We start from the raw sequence: 22,233 nt of genomic DNA, 5'->3' as shown, positions 1-22,233 counted from the left end.
CTCCTCAATAAATCAAGGCATAGTTAAGACAGGAATAGACATAGCCTCCAAAGCAAAAAACAGAAACTTTTTTGAGAATGTGATCCGCCTGTCCGGACCGAGCGAATCTCGAATCTACAGACGAGTTTTATCAAAAAATATTTATTCATTAATTAAAATTCATTTTGTCCCCTTAAAAGTAATCCCCCACAGATATAATACACTTGTGACAACGTTTTTTCCAATAGTTCCAAACCTCCTTCCCTTTATGGGTTTCTTGACTTCTGGAAACAGGAAAATGTCGCAGGGGGTCATATCCGGTGAAAAGTTAGACACAAGCAACGATGAGTGAGCAGGTGCATTATCGTCATTCCCGGCGTTTTCTTCGTTTTGCTTCTCGCAAACGCCGCATAACTTCAAGGTGATACTCCTTATTGACCGTACGACCTTGTGGTAAGAACTCTTGATGTAATACGCCGCGATAATCAAAGCAAAACTTGAACTTGACGTGCTTTTTCTGGTCTTGGCGATTCTGGGTTCTTCCATTGGGACTACTGGGCTTTGGTTTAGACATCATAACCATATACCCATGATTCGTCAGTAGTTATGACCTTTTTAATAGCTCTTCTTCTTCTTCGAAGGTCCATCATTTATAAACCCCATAAACAATAAAATATCGAGTAAACTTCCCTGAGGTACACCGCAATTCGCTGACCTAAATTCAGAGACGTATTAAAATCCCGAGATATCTCGCAATTGGACCAACTGCGTACGACGTCCGAGAAATGAACAATATGAACAAAGCTTGTTCACTAAAACATCAACATCGAGCAACTCAAATGCTCTTTGTAGATCGAACAAAACGCATGCTGTTCGCTGCCTTTCTTCTAACTTGCCAAGAATATGTTTATATAAAGAGGGAATCGTATCTTGCTTTGATCGCTTTCGAAAACCAAATTGCATGCCGGGAAAAAAATAGTACGATTTAACGAAACTTAAGTTTCTGCTGAAATCTATTTTCGTGAATAATTTTGGGGCTTTGGCACTTTTCGTGCATTTGATACCTCCTAACTTTTTTGCGCCAAAGTGTATGCAGATTTTTAATAAAAATGTTAATTCTTACACCCTTTTGGGCTTGAAATATTTTTTTATGACATCAATTTTAAAGAAACCTAGATAATGCATATAACTGAACTAATATGGGAGTATAGACTTTAAACAGCGTTTCTAATAATATTAATTTTGAGATTTTTTACAAGAGACTCAAAAAAACTTGGACGTCAATGAAAACAATTTTATGGAAATACAAATTTAATTTTAAACTATTCATAAAAAAAAAGCTTTCTCTTCGGCAATAAAATGTTCACTGTGATCAATTAGAGAATGATTCGGCGCCATTTTTAATATTCTACCATTATTTATCTCGAGCATGAACTAATTCTTCATATACTGACGATTTCATATACCCCTAAACACAAAAATCAATAGGATTGAAATCTGGACTAAGCGGCCTAGGTGTTTGACTCCCACTATCAATCTAACGATAAGGAAATTGATTAGATGGGTATAGTCTATTTTAATCTTAATTGTGCTGGCTTTTTCCCGGAATTATGGAAGTTACCTGCCGACGGCAATAAAACTCGGGCCGGAAGGTATTAAAGGACATAACATTAGGCAAGGACTATCAAAGGTTTTGTAATAATTTTTTTTTGTCTATTTATAAAAAAACAATGACATTAAATGTATACAATAAATTCATATTCTACATGTCTAAATCTAATTCTGTTTCTCGATCGGAATTGTCATTGACATTAGTTATAATATCATTTATGTCGTTTTGTATCAATTGGTATGTTATTAATTACATTTTTTATTAAATTCATAACACTGAGACTTAAAGTAAGATGTAGCAACTGTTAATCCGGGAGTGTAATTAAATGCGAAACCGAACTTAAACTACTACTCAAATGAAGTGGGTACCAATATCAAAATGTAATTTAACATGTCACACGTATTAACGTTCGCCAAAGGCCATCTCGTCTTCCACTGGCTCCCTCTTGTTACTTTTGTTTGGTACCCTGTGGCTCACTGTACCAGGACCGTGCGTATCTACTACAATGAGGCGCTCTGGTCGACAACTAATTCGTTTATGGGCGGATAGATGGTGGTAAGGGTGTTCATTTGTTACAAAGAGTAATATTTTCTGCCCTGACTTTTAATTTTACTTGGTCCCACAAATGCAATTATATGGACGTAAAACAGTATGCCCAGCTTGTTCAGCCAAATTATCGGATACCTACCGATTTTTAATTGCATATGAATTTAGGACTTCCAGAAGTTGCGATTTTTCGTAGGTAAATTCAAAATAAATATCATTTTCTAACAAACATTCCTGGATTTCAATTTGTGAACTTGATGAGGCTGGTGCTTTGCGTACCAAACGGCCGTGCTATCCTTTATTTGAAGTTTTGAGTGAAATCGACCCATCCTTTGGATGCAGTATCGTGTACATCGAACCATTGTTCATTGAGGTAAATTATGGCTCTGTGGTCTTTTAATCTTTTAATTTCTTGAAGGCAATTAAATCTCCAAGTGCATTATCTCTGTGATTCCATTACTACTTACCTTTTGTCTATTTTATGGTAGTTAAATCCAATTTTACAAACAACTCTATGGAGGGTGGCACGGCTTATATTTGGTGTCATCCTCTTCTAGCTTCTTTTTCAGTTTCTTCCCTTTGATCAAGACAATATATTTTCCAGCTTATTAGGTCCCGACCACTATTTGATGAGTTTCAAAAACACTGCGGTTATTACTTTTCTTCAATTCTCCACTATTAATAATATCCCTTATCCACGATACTGGCGTTCTTTTTTAAGTAGACAGGTTTCTTTTAAAGCTTCTAGTTTAATAAGTCCTCTACTGATTAAAGTTTCATACACATTTTTCAAAACCTGTTTTGCAACAAGCGACAGAAAAAAGAAATTTATCTAGTCCACTCCTGCCTTGTCACCCAAGTAAGAATAATTTTTTTGTTAGTGGCTTTTCCCAATAACAATAGGTAATAATATCGCTAACAGGGAGAGTCCGTCGAAAGCTAAACCCGATGAAGATTGGGACAGACTATAAGGCAGCCGTCACTGGCGATTACGGAGTAAGAGAGACAGAACAGAAAGATGGTTTCATGTATTTTCTATATATGGGAGAGTTCCATAATTTTACCATCCCCTAAATTGAAGCGCTGCAATTTATCGGCTACAAACAGTAAGCGCAGCGCCATCTTACAGAAAATACGCGAGTCGGCGCACGTTCGCTTTGTCGATAATATTGGGTTTTCTTGATTTTACAGACAAAATTTGTTAAAATTCAGTAACTTACTATTAATGCTGCACATCGTAAGGTTCATTCCCGATTTTATGTAATACTTTAGTAGGTGATTTATTTGTCAACATTTTGCTATCCTAATCTCAATCATGCTTTTCTTGGTGTTTTAAATTGAACCGGTTCAATTTAAGAAACCTTTTTAATCCGATACTTCCAATTTAGAATACATTTTTAAAAGTTTACATGTTTTTCATTTCCAGAATGTCGAAACTGATTTACAAAATGCCCGGGCGACGTACAGGAGAGGTGACATCGGTTTAAACGAATGTTCCCGGCAACATAACGTTCCTAAAGCGACTTTAAAAAGACATTTGGAGAATAAAAATCCAACTGCAAATGGCATAGTTAAGAAAATGAGTAGTGGCGATGTTTTCGATGAAAATGTGGAGCAAGAGGACGCAGATTATATTTTAGCTATGGAAGAATGCATATTCCTTCATGGTGAGGCATAAAGAACTCTCTTTACGCCAGCCCGAATCCACTTCGATGGATAGAGCTACGGGATCTAGTAAGGGCAGGGTAAACAGATTTTTGAACCTACTAGAAAAATTGTGCGACCAAAATCTATTTGAGGCGGAACAAATATTCAATGGTTCGATGGTACTGGGTGCTCGACAGTGCAAAGGAAATGTTAGAGAGTGCTTGCCCTTAAAGGTAAACATCAGGTTGGGAGCATTGCAAGAGGCAAAAGGGCCGTAAACACCACGGTGGTGTGTTGTGTTAACGCAGTTTAAAAGGAGACGGTATGATGAGCTGCTTGCAACTGGAGCTCCTCTAGGCAGCCTTGTCGCTATAAGCGGCACTGGGTATACTTCAGATATGTTTGTTTCTTGGCTTAACCATTTTATTCGATGTTATTGCTTCTTGATGGCAGCAAAAACCTCGAGGCACTAGAAATTACAACGTGCTAATGGAGTAAAGTTACTCCAACTATCTAGCCATACAACTCATCGTTTACAACCTCTCGATATGGGATTTTTCAGATTTTTTCAAAACAACTACAGTCAGTGTATCAAAAAGTGGCTTAGAAGTAAAGTGCGTCGCGCTGTGAGCATATTTCAGGTGCGCGCCTTAACAGGAGAAGCCTATGGATTAGAAGTAAGTGTAACCAACGCTGTTAACGCTTTTCGGGGTGCTACAATATGGCCAACTGATAGGCAGATGTTCAACGAAAACGATTTTATATCTTTAACTATTGTCAACTCATCGGTTGAAGCTGAAGAAACAAACAAGAACAATGGAAGTCTCCAATTCCTCTCTAAATGTTTCCATTTTTTGCCACTCTGCAAAGAAATAGTTTCTAAAAGTGTGGTAAGAAAGCAAGAGGCAGTAGAGTTAACCAGTTCTACCTACAAAAACGATTTAGAAGGATCAAGAGGGGGTCCATCTAAAAACAAAACGACAGTCAAGCGAAAATTAGGTTTGACAAATCCACTCCTAAAAGTTCAAGAGGATAAAGAGTCTTGGTACTGTTCCATGTGTGAAAAAAATACTGTCATAGACATGATCCATTGTCTAAAAAAGAAAAATTGAGAGGTGGTCCAAATTAGGCTCCTTTACCCTAATAATAGATCAGGGTGTTAATGATAAGCGAATATTTAAGTAGGTGAATCTACATAAAAAAAAAATTATGATAATTTGTTAAATTAACTATTCAGAAACTGAAATAAAAATTAAAACAATATCAAAAAAATCGGAAAATAAAAAATATATATAATATCATATAAAATGTATTTATGATGAAACATTTTCATCGTTAGAGCCAAAATTGGAACTGCTACTACCAGAAAATGATCCTTCATCCACATTAAAACAAGTGGTGGTACTGTTCAAGTGTATTCTCCTTTCCCCAATATTCTTTTATTATATTTTCTTTACGCTTTACACAACTGATCCAATTTTCTTTTCCAACCGTCTGGTTCCTGCCTTCCAAACAAATACTACTGCAGTATCATCGTGCCTCACCTCACCATAATTTTATTAAAAAATATTTCGCACTGAGCCCACATGTACAAGTAAAAAGGCCATCCTAAAACTTGACGACTTATTTCAGGAATTAATTCGTCTGTAGCATACGGCAAGTTTCTTTTGTAATTTTGGACCATTTTTAACAACTCACATTTTAGACCATTTTCCGGCTAATTAATCAGCCTCACTGTGTCTAGTCTAGTTTAGAATGATATCGTGTATTATTCATTAAAGTCGGCCTTTCTAGTTTCGGCAGCAGTTTTTCATAAATACGACCCAGTTTTGTAGTGGAAACTACTGTAAGTATCTGGTAATTGGTGCTACCTCTATCGAGTGTACGACACCTTGGCGTAATAGACAAACACTGACAAGTAAATGGCATTCTTGGAGTATGAGTGGAAGCAATACTGAGGCATCTTCCCTCTTGGTTTTATGACCGACTATGCCATCAAAAATCATACCTTATATATGTTTTTTGATATAATAGGAAATTTTAGCTTTTATAAATTACGTTCTCAAGTACGTTATTGATAATTAATGTTAACAAGTTTAAAGTATTTATTAAAATGTTCCCCTCAATTATGTTATAGAAAAAAAATTGTTTTTTTTTAATGAATGTAAACCCAAATTAATTATTACTTTTTTGGAATTTACAGATTCATGCAGATGAAAAATATATTATGGATCACCATCTCACCATTAAAAATTAATTAACGTGTTGTATGTTGGGCAAGCTACTATTTACTGAATGTATCAATGGTATTGCCGAATTGTTAATTGTATAATATTTTTGTTATAATCGCAAATAACATTTTGTTACTGTAAGATTTTTGTTTTTTGTATCAATGTATGTACCTGCTAATAAAAAACTTTTATTACGATTTTTTTGTTTATTAATGTAATTATTAGTTTTCTGAGGAACGGGTTTAATTATAAAGAAATAGCTTTATTTAAAATAATATTAGTTTTTCATATAATAAAAATGCGGCTTTATTTAATAAATTATTGCTTTTTTGGAATTAACAGATTCATACAGATAAAAGATTTATTGTGGATCGCCATATTACCATTAAAAAATAATTTACGTATTATATCCATGAATCATTAATTGTATTATATTTTTGTTATAATCGCAAATAATATTTTGTTACTGTAAGAGGTTTTTTTTGTAAATATCAATTTATGTATCTATGAATAAAAACTTTTTTTACTATTTTTTTGTTTTACTTATATTTATTCCAAAAATTACAGGTTTTCTGAAGAACGGGTTTAATTATAAAGAAATAGCTTTATTTAAAAGAATATTAATTTTTCATATAACAAAAATGCGCCTTTATATTTTTTGTTTATTTAATTAATTATAGCTTTTTTGGAATGTAGGGATTCATGCTGATAAAAAAATTATTGTGGACCGCCATGTCACCATTAAAAATTAATTTACGTATTGTTGAATTGTTAATTCTATTATATTTTTTTCATAATCGCAAATAATATTTTGTTACTGTAAGATTTGTGTTTTTTGTAAGTATCAATGTATGTATGTATGTATCAATGTAAGATTTTTGTTTTTGTTTATATATATGTTACATTTTTTTATATTTATATTTATTCCAAAAATTATGGGTTTCCTGAAGAGCGGGTTTAATTATAAAGAAATAGCTTTATTTAAAATGACATTAGTTTTTCATATAATAAAAATGCGCATTTATATTTTTTGTTTATTGCGATGGATATATTTTGAACATTTTATGCATCAAATCTTTATGTTTCTATATCTTTTAAGAGTTTAATTTAATAAGTGCTTTTATTTATCATATAAAATTAAAAAAAATGCTTATTTTTGAAATTTTTATTATTTCATTTAAATTATTGTTTTTATATTAACTCAGTCATATTTTTCACAGACTTTTTTAAACGTGTGCGATATGAGCAATTTTCCACTACTGACTTTGACATTTACTGTATTTTTGTAGTGATTTTCTATTACGTTAAATGTGTGGCAAATTTCGTAAATTAAAAATACCATTCAGATGTCTAGTAAAATCCACACAAACGCACCTTGAATATTCTAAAAAAAAAGCAACAGATAACGTGATCCGTTTCGTGCGATTACAGTTCGCTTTATCGTTGGTCGTAAATCAAAACGTTTTATAAGATGCCATAGTTATCAGTTTTAGGCATCGTCGAGAAAAAAATACCCACGTACTGCGAAAACGCAATAACGAAAAATCAAAAGAAAAACACCGGCAATTTTTACGTTTATTATACTTATACATAGTCAACAATAGCTTGTTAAAAACAATAATAACCGTCCCTATCTATTTGCTTTATATGATAAAATACGTTGGTTCAATCTTACCCAAGAAACATTATGAAGTCAAAATAGTTTTAAATGCGTTTTATCGTCTTAAGTAGCTTTTAATATAAACATTTTATTTATTTATTTACTTTATTTATTTATTATAGCAACATGACGAACTAACGTCACAATTTACAAAGATCACTAAGACTAAGTGCATTTATCTTAATTCAAAAACTGTTTCTAAACCCAAAAAAGAAAAACAATAAAAACAAGAAAGAATGTAGAAATAAATTTAATTTATTTAATTAATGCGCACAAAGTAACTGTTATAATTTCTTTGTAAAAGGCATATTGGTGATTTGTACTATATTGAGGGGTTCTAGTCATTATCATCCTGGCATTAAAGGATAATTTTTCCAACAGATTTTAACTGTTATTAACAATATTTTTCAAAAAATGCCGTTATATATTATTAGCCTCATATTCAAGGCTTCCTTCATACGAAACACCTATTAGACTGTGCTTATATCTAAACTTCATGCAAACAATAAATTTCTTTGCAAAAGAGATATTGGTGAGTCGCTTCCTAAATTTGTACCATAATTAGGTGCACAGAATAAAACAGGCGTTGTGGTCATTACGACCCTAGCATTAAAGGATAATTTTTCCAACAGTTTTGGACAGTTTACTTACTTATTAACAATATGGCGCAAAAAATGCCGTTATATATTATTCGCTTAGCAGATAATTTCGGCATATGATAGAAGTCAAAGCTCCCTTCATACGAACACCTATTACGTTGTGGTTATAACTAAAGTTCATGAAACAAATTAATTTCTTTGCAAAGGTGAGTTGTTTCCTAAATATATACTATATCGAGGATCATAGAATAAAGCAGATCTTCTAGTCATTATCACCCTGACATTAAAGAATAATTTTTTCAAAATAAATAAGAACTAAAAGTTCAGATTTTCACGAAATTATATATTATGACATGACAGACAACACATGTGACATTTGATAAAGACACGGTGTTGTCGAAACAATTGTCATGTCATAATATATAATTTCGTGAAAATCTGAAATTTTAGTTCGTATTTATTTTGATAAATGGATGTTCATCAAGTAAAAGCCACCTCAGTTCAATTTTTGAAAGAAGCTGAAATTGGTTTCTTGGCTATTTGGTATTTTAAATAATTTTTTCAACAGTTTTGAACAGTCTACTCTGTTATTAACAATATTTTGCAAAAAAATACCGCTATATATTATTCGCTTAGCAGATAATTTCGGCATATGATAGAAATCAATACGAAACACCTATTAGATTGCGGTTATATCTAAAGTTCATGAAAATAATAAATTTCGTTGAAAAGGAGATATTGCTGAGTTGCTTCCTAAATTTGTACTATATATATTTGTACCCTAGCATTAAGGGCAATTTTTTCCAACAGTTGTGGATAGTCTGCAATGTTATTAACAATATTTTGCAAAAAAATGCCGTTATATATTATTCAGCATATGATAGAAGTCAAGGCTTCCCTCATACGAAACACCTATTAGATTAGATCTCTATAGCTGATGAAAACAATTGCTTTGCAAAAGAGATATTGGTATGTTGATTCCTAAATTTATACTATATTCAAGTGAATTGAATAAAGCAGACCTTCTAGTCATTACCACTCTAGAATTAAAGGATAATTTTTCCAACAGTTTTGAACTATTGAACTGAGGTGGCTTTTACTTGATGAAAATCCATTTATCTAACTAAAAGTTCAGCTTTTCACGAAATTATATATTATGACATGACAATTGATTCGACAACACCGTGTCTGCATCAAATGTAATATTTACAAACTACCTGCTACCATATATACCGAAAAATTACAATAAAACCATTATTAATGTTGTTGCGAGAATTTAATTTCAATAAAGGAGAGGTATTTAAATTTAATTGATCGTTAAGCAATACATTTGAATGTCTCATTTTGTTAATCTCCATGGCTTCCAATAAATTTAATTTTCTACTTTTTGTGGTTGTGTGCAATATATCAAAATTGTTGTCAACAATGTGTTTTTCTGTGTTTAAGTGTGTAGCATATTTAGAATCTAGACTATTGTTTTTAAACGCTCTTATATGTTCGTTAATGCGTTTCTTGAAGGATCTACCTGTTTGTCCAATATAAATTTTAGGACAAGATCCACATTTCAACCGGTCGACACCTGATTTTTGGGATTTTAGACATTTCGATTTATTGTTTTTTAAATATTTGACATTTAAATTTTGACATTTGATAAAGACACGGTGTTGTCAAAACATTTGTCATGTCAAAATATATAATTTCGTGAAAATCTGAACTTTTAGTTCTTATTTATTTTGATAGATGAGTTGCTTCCTAAATTTAGGCGAACAGAATAAAGCAGATTTACCTAACAGACGATTTCAACATATGTTAGAAGTCAAGGCTTCCTTCATACGAAGCACCTATTGGATTCATGAGAACAATAAATTTCTTTGCAAAACAGATATTGGTGAGTTGCTTCCTAAAGTTGTACTAAATTTAGACGCATACACCTTTTGGCCATCAGAATATGAAATAAATCTTGCAAAACGAAATCATTTACCCCCGTCCGTATTTGAACAAAAAAACAGAATAGGTCCCAAGTGCGATCCCTGAGGTACGCCAGATTTAGATTTAGTTCCATTTAACTCAACAAACTGGGTCTAAACTAATATATGACTGAAGTTTTACTAAAATTGTAGGATCATGTACTTTATCGAATGCCTTGGAACAAACGGTGTGTACACAGCATCCATTTGCATTCTATTATCCAAGGTCAAGTATTTTTAAAAATTTATAAACAGCGTTTGTGTGCGTCTAAGAAAAAAATCATTTCTCGAAAGCGGTTTACGCGTTCGAAAAAATTGTATACCAAAAGATCCGCAAGAGCCAGTGCTCTAAATTTTTATTCTTGAAATTTTTTTAAAATGCACAGGGTGTGGCCAGTACTCACAAGAAACTGAACACGGGGTTCATATTTTAATGAAAATTTAGCATAATTAGAAGACTATGATTCTTGTTTCAAGGTGTTTATTTATTGTACAGGGTGTTCGGGATATTCCGTGCAATATTAAAAACCGTAACAAATGTGCAGCTGCCGACTTCAGATTTTCTTCAGCACTGTTAGCTCTATCAGCAAAATTCTTTAACCAGCAGACGGCAAAAATCCATTAAAATCAATCATTTTTTCGATTATATACAGGGTTTTCAATTATGGACAAAATACCCTGAAAATTGTATTTTTTCAGAGAAAATTATTAGCCTCAAATCAAAATTTGAAAAATTGGTTTAAACAGTGTTATAGGGCGCATCGAGAGCTACAATTTTTGTATTTACGGTTTTCATGTAGCACATACGCTGTTCCGAGATATTTGAAAAAATCAAAATGAAAATCACCATTTCTCGCCCTCAATCTAGACCCGAGGACGTCATTTACTACTATGACGTACTGCATGTTTCTAGAAAACAAGTACTTTCTCCAAAACCTTTTACTCTATTGGAAAAATTCAGATACCAGGAAACGTGGAAGATTCAAGACTATAACTCCTATTTCGAACATTGTTTGAATTATATACAGGATGTGTAGTGGGCAAAAAATCTAAAAGATCCTAAAAATTTCTGTTTTTGTTGGCAAATTATTGGCGATAAATGAAAAATTGTTAAAGATTATCGCTAACTTGGTCGAGAGAGAGTTTCCGGTTTCATCTAAAAAATATCGTTGGAAATCGCGATTGTTTGTAAAAAATTTTAATATGCCTAAACTTTGAACAATATCACTCTATAAGGTCGAGCTATATTTCAATACTTCAAAAAGCTATTTAGCATTTATCCAGACTAAATATTCTCCAAAGTTTTGTGAGATACTTAGACGTATTTCCGAAAGCATAGATTAAAAGTTCGTTATAAATTAAATTAGCTGTACGATAATAATACCCTGGATGACTTTATAATAAATCAGAGAGTATTATCCTTTATGAGTTGACATATATTAAATAAATTTTATTGCCCTTTAAAAGAGTTTATCACACCCTTTGGGTAGCGTTATATATATTTGTTATTATTGCATTTAAAATTAACAAATAGTATTGTCTGCTGGACATCTGATTAAAAATAAAACGAAGTGGACACTTTAAAAGGCAAAATAAAACCAACTGCAGTGACTACCAGATTAGTCCCAAAAGTGGACGACCAAGCAGGTTGCTCGTAGTAACAAAATTTAAAAAAATCTATATTTATATCATGAGCACTTATTCAGCTTTAAATATTTTTAGCGAATTTAAGTAACTTGTTGGACTTTGTGAAAGACTCGGCAACAAGGCTAACAATGCGAACCTAGCACGACAGCGGGCGGCACGACGAGAGCCGAGAGAGCTTTGCGAGACGTCGACAGAGACGGTCCGAAGAAAGAAGCGAGCCGTCACAAAATTTGTTATTAAGTTTTCTTCGTTTCTAAGTGTTTCTTAAAAATAAAACAGTAATTACAATCCACTCGAATTGTCATCAATCTCGTCCCTGGAAACAGGCTGGTCCTTCGTCAGCAACCCCAACATAACTAATAACTAATTTTTCGTAAATTTAAGAAAATAACAAATAACCAATTATTATTTGTATTTTTTAATTTTAACTTTGATTGAAGAGGCTAAAATTTTTTATATTATTTGCCTTTATGTCCGTGCTAGCGTGGAATATAGCGAGCTCACTTCGTTGGTACGATCTTTATTTGTCCAAAAGCTAAGTTTAAAATAGTTTTTAAATACCGGTTGGCCGGGAAAGCAAGAATTGGTCTGTCCAACACAGTTTTAGAAAAGATGACCTACTTTTATGAAAGCAAAATGTTTTGTATGTTGATATAAGGCACATCGCCGTGGAAAAAAATAATTGAAATTAACTTTGCTAAAATATATAAATAAATAGAGTAATAAAATTTATTTCTTAGATTCCCCGAGCCATCATTTGCACTTTTAACAGAACACTTTAAAAAAAAAGAAGCAAATAAATAGTCTAATCTAGGAAATTCTTTGCCTCTGTGTTGATATAAGTATTGTGCGACCAGAAATATAGTGCATTTATTAAGTATTTTATAGTACTTTAACCGCAGACCTTCGCAGGACCGTGGTAAAACCCATCCCAACAGATGTTTATTCTGCATTAAGTAGATCGTGCCTGAGATCATTGAGATCATTGATGCTGCGGGATATTTTCGAATAAGTAGAAGCGTTTATTTAAACATCAGGTGATATGAATCGTTCTTAAGAGTTTAATCTAAATTGCAATGTGTTCGTATATATTACGGAGGTATTCGAACGTGATCCTTCCAGTAGGTACGTATTTATGCGCCCGAGTGACTTTGACCTTGACCTTACGGGGCTGTTTTCACTGTATTCTATTTATCTTACAGGTAAGTTTGGAAATAATCAGTTTTGTCTTGTGTGCCTGTCGATTATCAACATTCTTCTTTTTGTATTTTTGTGTCTTCTACATAGCTATTCGATTGGTAAACATCAACAGTCCTTTTTAAGACTATGGATTATATTCGCGATATATAAAGTTACGTCACAAGAATGCAGATGAATATTAGAATCCTACAATTAAATATTTTTTGAAGGTTACAGAAATTCAAAAGGGGAAGTAGGAGCAGCAATAAAAACAAGTGACACAGGACGTAATAAATTACATGTCTCAAGAATTGCTCGGCGAAAAAGATTGAAACATACTTATATCCCGCTTCTTAGTGTAGGTAGATAAATTCCTAGAACGGTCCTGGAATGGTTACGGGTAAAAGTTGTAAAAGCACTATAGTTCTGGTCCAAGTATAAGTTTATTTTTAAATGTTTTAATGCTTAATATGTTCCGTAAGGTTTTGAGAAAACCGCGAATGTTTCTTGGGTAGGAACTACGTGTTTGCGTTTTTATTATCTACTCCATTGCTTATTTTATCTGTCCCGTTGATTTCATTTAGCGACACACCGATAACATCAAACAGGTCAAGATCAAAAATCGAACTCGAGAGCTCTCTTAACTAGGTGATTAATAGCATTTAATTTCTCCATTCGTCCTTATCCCTATACTTACATTAATTGACCATTACAAGTATCGATTGGTTAACCAAAAAACATTTTATTTACGTGGTAGTTTAAAGAAAGTTTTTTTTTCAAAAACTGTGCTAATACTAAATATTTCATTGGGAACGCAGTATTCAACGGAGTAGTTAGTTTTGTCCATTTTCTTAATTAGGACATAAAGTTTTAAATGGGACGCCCTGTATAATTTTACGTGATGAAAGAAAGTAGGGCATGTATATGCCGAAAGATAAGCTAGTTTTGTTTAAATCAATACCCTGAAAAAGGAAAACGTCCACTTTAAAAAAAAATCTTGACTAAATGGTTGAAAGGGAATTTTAAAAATATATAAATTCAACATGAGGGCCATACTAAAGACAAAAGTTGACTTCGACAGTGCGCAACATAGGAGGGATATCCTGAAAATTTCAACATTTCAACTCCTATAATAAGGAAAATATAGTTTCTTTTAAAACATTTACCTTTGTCACCCTGTATCTACGCAATGCCATTGATTTAAAATAAAACATGTTGGCACGTATATACAGTACTGTCCTTCCATTTAAACGCCGCTGTATTTCTTATATCGGACACCCTGTCTATAACACTTTCCCATTGGTTTAAAAATTTTTCTTATTAAAGGGCAATTTTTGTTCTAATTTATTATTTTACAAAAAGTACTCAATTTCATTAAGGGATTTAATTTGTTGATTAAATTGTTCTAAATATTATGGCTGTTAACGAAGACATTTGAAACGTTGAAAAATATGACATAATAACAACAATAACAATAACAATTGTTGTATATTGTTATATACAAAACAGTAAAAAAGAGGAGAAGCCTAGCAAAAGCTACTCCACTTAACCTCTTAAATGTTTAAATTGAAAACTAAAAAGGAAGTTATAAATATAGTATAATAGAAAAATGTAATAGTAATATGGAACAACAGAAAGTTATTAAGTCAAAATAAAAAGAATAACATTGAAAATTAAATTATTTGAGTGAGCAGTGTCAACCTGAAATATTTTTTAAAGAATTTAATTGAATGTGATTCTACTGAATCGGGTATACTATTAAAAATTCCAACAGCATTATAAGAAAATGATCTGCGGAAAAAAGACAAACGATATCGTGGCAGTGAGAGTTTGTAGGGGTGCCTTAAAAAAAAATTAGTAGTAATTAAGCTCGTAAGTAGGTCGGCTTGGATGTGCTCATAATTTGGAAAACCATAGACGCCAAAAAGTACTTGAAAGTACTGTCAATTTTTAGCCAGTTAAGTTCCTGGATTTTGTGGGAAATCCTATCAAATTTAAGCAAGACGAAAATAAATCTCTAAAAGCCGTTTTGAATTTTTTGCAATCTATTAATACTATTAAGACATGGGTAAGTAATTGAGCTAAAAGTTTCCGTGAACTGAAATTAAGGACAGTTCTATGCCTGAATAAATGGCGCAAAACCAAGACTTTTTCACCAACAAAGATACATATTCCACGAATGTAAGTGTACAATCAAATATAGCACCAAGGTTTTTATTACAATTCATAATTTTCAAACGTTCACGTTGTTCAATGTTTGGTTTAGGAGAAGAGAACATTACACTGCATATTTTAGCATTAAGTTGAAGATTATGCCTAGAAGAATATAGAAATAAGTTATGCAAATCCAAATTGATATAAATTGAAGCAATATCAAATAATTTATATAATATAAATATAAATATCAGAAATATAAATTAAGAATAATATAGGTCGAAGGACAGAACTTTGCGGTACACCTGATGAAACAGGGAGAAATTCGGAACTTACACTGTCAAGGGCAACTCTCTGATATCTGTGAGCTAAGTAGGCTTTAGAGTAGTCTTGCAGTGGCAAGACCATCATCTAAAGAACTAATAATGTGATCATTGATGTGTAAAAGTAGACTATTAGTGACAATACTTTACAAAACTTTAGATAAGGTTGGAAGAAGGTCCGAGAACTGGCTGGGATTGTTATTTTTTGCCAATGGTTTGCTCAAAGCAAACTTCCAAATACTAGGAAAACAGCCTACTTCCAAACAGCAATTAATATGTAAAACGTCTGGCGCGGTAATAGTGTGTTGTTTTCTACTGTTAAAAACAGTATATTTTTTTAACATGCTTAATTCTCAAATCATACGTCCATATTTAGACAACAGTTCTTCTAATCATTGGATTGGCACAACACACGCTGTGTTACTTATTAATTATTACCTATTAATTACAGTTTACATAAAACATTTAACATTAACATTTAAAACGCGACGGGATGAGAAAATTCTGTTGACGGCATCTTTCGTTTCCCAAAAAAGTTGCACCATATTCCGCAATAACAACGAATTTCGGACACACTGTATATTTTACGAGAACATGCACATTCGGCGTTTTGCGGTTTAAAAGTCACGAAGTGTTTTCCGTTTCTCGCGTCAGCTTTTATTTTAGATTGTCAGCTCTTTAAGTGTCGCCCTTAATTATAAACAGATCCAGACCGTTAAATACTGAAATTTCCGCCTTTACGAGGTGAACAGCCACCATAGACCTACTTAGCGACATTCCTAGCAGTCGCCAGAGATGCGAGCGTATTTTCCATTTGTGACGTCGCCTAATACAATCATCCCAAAACTACTTACTTTCTTGACGATCAGAGTTCTTTGGGTGTCCGTATCGTTCCCCGTGTCGGTGGAATTCGGATCGCTGCCCCTGTCTTCTGCTGGCAAACGCGAAGGTTTCAAATAATCCGGTTCGAGGTCTTTCGAATTATGACTCGGCCAGAGCGGCCTCTTCCGAGGCTGTTCTATCACGGCTTCGTTCTTTTTGACAGGCATCGGGTCTATCGTCACTATCGAACGGCCAGCTGTTGCGAAAATAAAACGGTTGAAAACGCTTGTAATGTAATGTAAGTCTCTTGATTGTGATGCCAGATTGAGGTTTGGTTTTTGGCTTCATCGCGATTTCTTCTTTGTTGCGTCAAATGAGAACTTTGTTTAAAGAAACTTTACCAATTAGTTTAACAGTACTTTAATCTTTTTCTAAGAAATGCTTTGATTGTAGATGTACATTGTCTCATTGGTTATAAGCAACGCATTTTTTTCAATAATTAAGAATTTCTTTGAGAATTTTGCGATGGGGCACGTGTTTATGAGTTTATTATAGTCTGTCTCAATCTTCATCGTGATAGCTTTTGCCAATTATGGAAGTTACCTGCCGACGACAATAAAACTAATTACACACCGATCTAGCGTGCGGGAAGCGTCACTTTACCACGTCAGTGGATTTTACCGCAGGAGTTTGCCAGCAATCGGATGTTTTCGGAAATATTTCCCACAAAACCTAACCCATAAACTAAGTATAGTATGCAACGCGTTCGATAAAATTTTTAAGTCACTCGTTTATTAAGCACTCGCTGCGCTGCGCTCCGCTCGTGTCAAATAAACTCGTGAGTCAAATGCCAACACTTGCATAATATACTATTTTTTGTTGATCAAAAATCCGGTCAAAAACATGGGCCACGGCAAAACCATTACCAGAGCATAATACGCATGATTACTTGATAATCGGGGGTCAGAAATTGCGGAAAAAACGGCCACATTTGCAAAAACAATCCTATTTGACCAAGACACTCAGACCTCAGCGATTGCCATGGTGAATTACGGTTTGAACTGCTTGAGCATCTGCCTTACTCACCAGATCTAGCCCTAAGCGACTTCTTTTGGTTTCCTCATTTGAAAACTGCATTCGGAGGACAAAGATTTTCGTCAAATGAGGAGGCAATCACCTTCGTGAACAATTATTTTGTGAAGAAAAACGCTGGGTAAAGTCTGTTAATAGATATAAGAAAGTGACTAACTGATACGAATTAAGGAAAGACCCGGGCAAGCTGTAAGAATGAAATATGGCCGAACAGGTCTGTACTTTGCTTAGAATTAAATTATTTGGGGTTTTGTTAGGAAAGATACTAAACAATATTTATTTATTTATGTATGTTTTTATCTGTAAATCTAAAATAAAATTATAAATTATTTTTATTACCTACTTAAATTACTTAAAATTATTCACATAATATATCAGTATCACTATCGCTATCATCACGTGTTCTAATTATTATTTGTTCTATATTATTTGCAATATGGATATACGATTGTTCTGCTTTTTCTATATATTTAACAGAATTTGCCCAACTTTGTGGGGAGATGTTAAAAACTTGGGTTCCTATAAGTTTGAGGACATTGAAGTTAACACGGGGAAAAACATTGTTACGACGAATGGCAGATTTCAGTTGGTGCCAACATGTTTAATGGGATTAAATATACAGTGGTAAGATGGAAGCCTTAAACTTGTATGCCCTAGATTTTTTGCATAATTATCACAGACGTATTCCTTTTGTAGGTTCAAGCCTTGTAGAACTTCAATTAATTAATTGCTTTTTGGTACAATCTTCGTGAAAATAAATGTCGTTATTATACATGCAGTTTTGGATTGTTGCTTTTGTGTCACATGAGGAAAGGGTTTTAGTCAATTGTCTACTGTGATAACTTGCATTGTCCATTACAATGACGCTATTAAGAGGAATGTTTGGAACTAGTTTGTTTTTAAACCAACTTTCAAATAAATCAGCGGTGGTGTCTTCATGGTGATCCAGAGAAGAATCTTTAATATTTTTCGCAGACAGAGAAAGTCTATTTGGAATCCAACCATCTTTAGAGTTAACATGAAAAACAGTTATTCCTTTACCTCTTTTTGATAGCGCGTATGTTATACACTTATCAGTTGAGCCAACCCAACCCTTTTCCGGGGTATCACAAGTATCGAACCAGGTTTCATCCAAGTAAATAATTGGCGTTTGTTGTTCTCTGTAAATCCTAATTTTTTCTAGATATTCCAGTGGCCATTTCCGAATTCTAAAAGATTTCATTAAAACTTCCCTTTTGGCATTTTTTTTTTAATCTAAAACCCACTTCCATAAGGTAGTTCTGCCACATTTAACACCGGTTTCATCTTTTTCAAGCCTCCTAATTAAGATATCTAATGTAGGCACCCTTTGTTCCTCGTATAACTGGTAAATTTTACACCGTATTATATCTTGATCAGTTTCATCTCATCAGTTGATGTTGGAATTTTCGTCAATGTGACCGTTTCTTCTAAATATGCTTGCTTGCTGGCACCACGTTCAATGAGAGTCAAATAAACATTGTTTATGACTTCTTTAGTCGCAAAAATAGTGTTTTCTACATTTGGGCGGAAGCATCTCCTGAGATACACTAGACTCGCACATATTTGTCACACGAGATAAGAATGATTACTAATAAACTTAAACTAAGTAGTATACCAAAATAAAAAAAAATTAAACACACTCAATTTTACCTGAATTTAGATTCCGAAACTTTAGGTAATAGTCTTAATGACAACCCTTGGATAATCCCATTCAAAAGCAATTGGTCACTTTCTTATATCTATGAACAGACCATACTATTTGTATGGGAGCATCGTAGCGAGAAGTGTATAGAGTTACATCGAGATTAATGAGACTTAATTAATGAGAAATAATTCCAATTCCCAAGGTATGGAAGGAATATTGTCAATTTTCTACAATTAGGCTTAAGATTTGGTTACTTTATTCTACTAATCCGAAAATGGGAACACAAATGAAAACATTTCGTCAAAGGTCACCGATAATTTAGATAATTCAATCTCTCGCTCTAATAGCTCTTATTAATTTGATAGTCAAAGTAAATAGTTTCCTTTGCGTGCGAAAATAACTGGCGAGTAACGTTGTAAGCGAAGCGATTTAAAAGAGGCTTTCGTCATCGAAAGATATATATTAATTTACCTATCACAGACACGCTATCGTAGAAAGCCATGTTGTCGAATAGGTTGTTATTTTTTTCGCTTGACTTTTTTACGGGTTCTTCGTAGAGGGCGATGTTTTTGTCGAAGCAGAACCTCTCTTCGATGAAGTGCCAGTAACACGATTCGAAACATCTGGAAAGAAAAAGTGACTTTGTCAAAAATGTCGATCGCATGTGTATACTTCGACCAGAAATATAGTGCTTTTACAAGCGACCCCGTGACTAACTGTTTATTACTCCAAAACCGCAGAAGAACACAAAAACACAAAAAGAAGAATGTTGATAATCGACAGGCATACAAGACAAAACAGCCCCGTAAAGTCAAGGTCAAAGTCATTCAGGTGCATAAATACGTACCTACTGGAAGGATCACATTCGAATACCTCCGTAATATATACGAACATATTGCAATTTAGATTAAACTCTTAAGAACGATTCATATCACCTGATGTTTAAATAAACGCTTCTACTTATTCGAAAATATCTCGCAGCATCAATGCTTAATCAAATTTAAAACCGTCCATCTCAGGCACGATCTACTTAATGCAGAATAAACATTTGTTGGGATGGGTTTTACCACGGTCCTGCGAAGGTCTGCGGTTATAGTACTCTAAAATACTCAAAACGTCAAAGCAATAAATGCACTATATTTTTGGTCGTATCATAACAGTTAATTTTTGCAAATTAGTTCGTGTTGCAGAATTAGCGATGTTAATATTAACATGCATGCAAGTTAGCAAATGGTTACTTTCATCCCGCTATTGTTGGCAGCTTTAAAAAAAACCTAGTATTACATTACATTTTTCTCTGCATGGCATAGGGTATACCAGATTATTCTTTTTTATTATTATAAACGCAAACAATGAAAAAAAAAAAACTACAATACAACCTGTGGGTTGTCGGGTTTGGTTTTATCTTCAAAGAGCTGGCTGAGATGCTTAAAGATATTAAATTGGTATTGAAAAACAAATGGTTTAAAGTGTTTACAGTGCGTGATGCATTGCCGAATGGCAAATAGGGAATACTATGTAAATTTTTATGTGCCCAAATATTGGCCCACCTGTACATTTTATAGGAAAATCGTAATATAACTTTTTGAAGGGGTCTCTTTGATTAACTCTTGTGCCAAGTTTGAATAAATTTTCATCAGCCAATCTGGAGTTATTGAAGTAAATATGATGGCACAATTAGAAATTGTATGGTTAAGGTAATAAATCAAAAACACAAATATTTTTATTTATGATTGTTATACGTTTTAAAGCGCGCTTTAATTAAAGCTAAATATGCGGTAATCAATTGAAGCAATTTGAAAAAAAAAATAAATAAAATAAAATAATTCATGTGATAGGAGGAAGGATGTAATTTACTATTTAGTTTTACTTTTTGGTTCCATTAGAAAGCGCTAAACTCGTGATAGAAAAGTGGGGCAAATTTTACAATAAAAAAAGGATAATAATAGGAATTCTAGTCTCTGTCTCGCTCATTTATAAAAATGAAATAATAGGTTGTTCTAGTGGTTTAATTACATATTTACATCATTGAAATATTTACTTTATTCGACGATGAAGCAATAACTTCTTATACAGGGTCGCTCAAAACTAATGATTTGCCTACCAGATGCAAAAATGGTGAAAATTGTATTTTTCAAAATGGCAACGCCCTGTATATTCTGACATATTGTAAGAGCAAATTAAATTTCCTTTAGAATGATATATCATGACCCTCATCATAAATTGTGTAGTTTCTGAAATAAAAGCAAATTTTTTTGAAAACTAGATTACTTATTTTCAAAAGAGTATTTTCAATAGAAGAAATGAACACTTTTGATATGTCGAGAATCCTCATGCCACAAAAGAAATGGGATTTCCAGAGAAATTTAGTTTATAATGTATTTTGCTTGTTAAAAGATAAGAAAGTTATTTTGATATGACTGGAGTATAGACGCAATTTGCAACGTTTACCATCTAACTATTAATTTTTAGGGCAGTTATAAGGTCGATGGAAAAAAAATCAAATTTAATGGTTAGGTATCAAATTTTTTATAGCAAACGTACACTAAGCTTTTAAAGACTGCTGTTAAACTGACGTACTGAAAACCATAAATTAAAGAACGTAACCCCTCCAGCGGGTGTTTTTTAATTGTTTTTTAATTAAAATTTGGGTTGACAGTTTCATTTATTCGTTCATTGATTTTTTCAAAATTAATCGGTAGAACATCGCGCTCTCGATGTAGATTTTCATTGAACTGCGGCACTTAAAAAAGTCAATCAATAACACTTTAGATCCGGAAGGTTTGTTTTGACATGTTTATTTTTGCGATTTTGGCGTCATCCCAAAATCGGTTTTCCCATTCATGAAATTCGACGATATAAGCAGAAGGCAGTACCATATCGAGAATTATGACGTCATTGGTTAGAAAGCGGTGAACTAGTGACAGAAAAGTCAGGCAAATTTTACAATAAAAAAAGACGACTAATAATGGTTGTGGTGATGGAATTATTAGAGAGGAGAGCAGATGTAAGATGTAATGTTAATGCTTGAATTCTGGATTTTACGACTGTGTAAACAAGAGAGTTGATAACCGCTGATTTTTGGCCCGGATGGAGATGTGACTATGCA

General features: G+C 33.1%; 1 protein-coding gene across 3 annotated transcripts in view; it reads right to left on the bottom strand.

The window, feature by feature from the left end:
- Positions 1–22,233, bottom strand: part of LOC132698979 (uncharacterized) — a 69,105-nt gene that overhangs the window by 6,000 nt on the left and 40,872 nt on the right. For all 3 annotated transcript variants that reach the window (XM_060665338.1, XM_060665356.1, XM_060665346.1), the window contains 2 exons: positions 19,596–19,747; positions 16,399–16,622 (listed from right to left, as the gene is read on the bottom strand). In XM_060665338.1, the coding sequence (XP_060521321.1) occupies positions 16,399–16,622; positions 19,596–19,747 (376 nt within the window). The remainder of the gene's footprint in view (positions 1–16,398; positions 16,623–19,595; positions 19,748–22,233) is intronic.

The sequence above is a fragment of the Cylas formicarius genome, unplaced genomic scaffold, assembly GCF_029955315.1.
Source record: "Cylas formicarius isolate icCylForm1 unplaced genomic scaffold, icCylForm1.1 PGA_scaffold_10__41_contigs__length_53128322, whole genome shotgun sequence".
Taxonomy (NCBI): domain Eukaryota; kingdom Metazoa; phylum Arthropoda; class Insecta; order Coleoptera; family Brentidae; genus Cylas; species Cylas formicarius.
The sequence above is the reverse complement of the archived record's forward strand: the minus strand, read 5'-3'. Positions and strand labels throughout refer to the sequence as shown.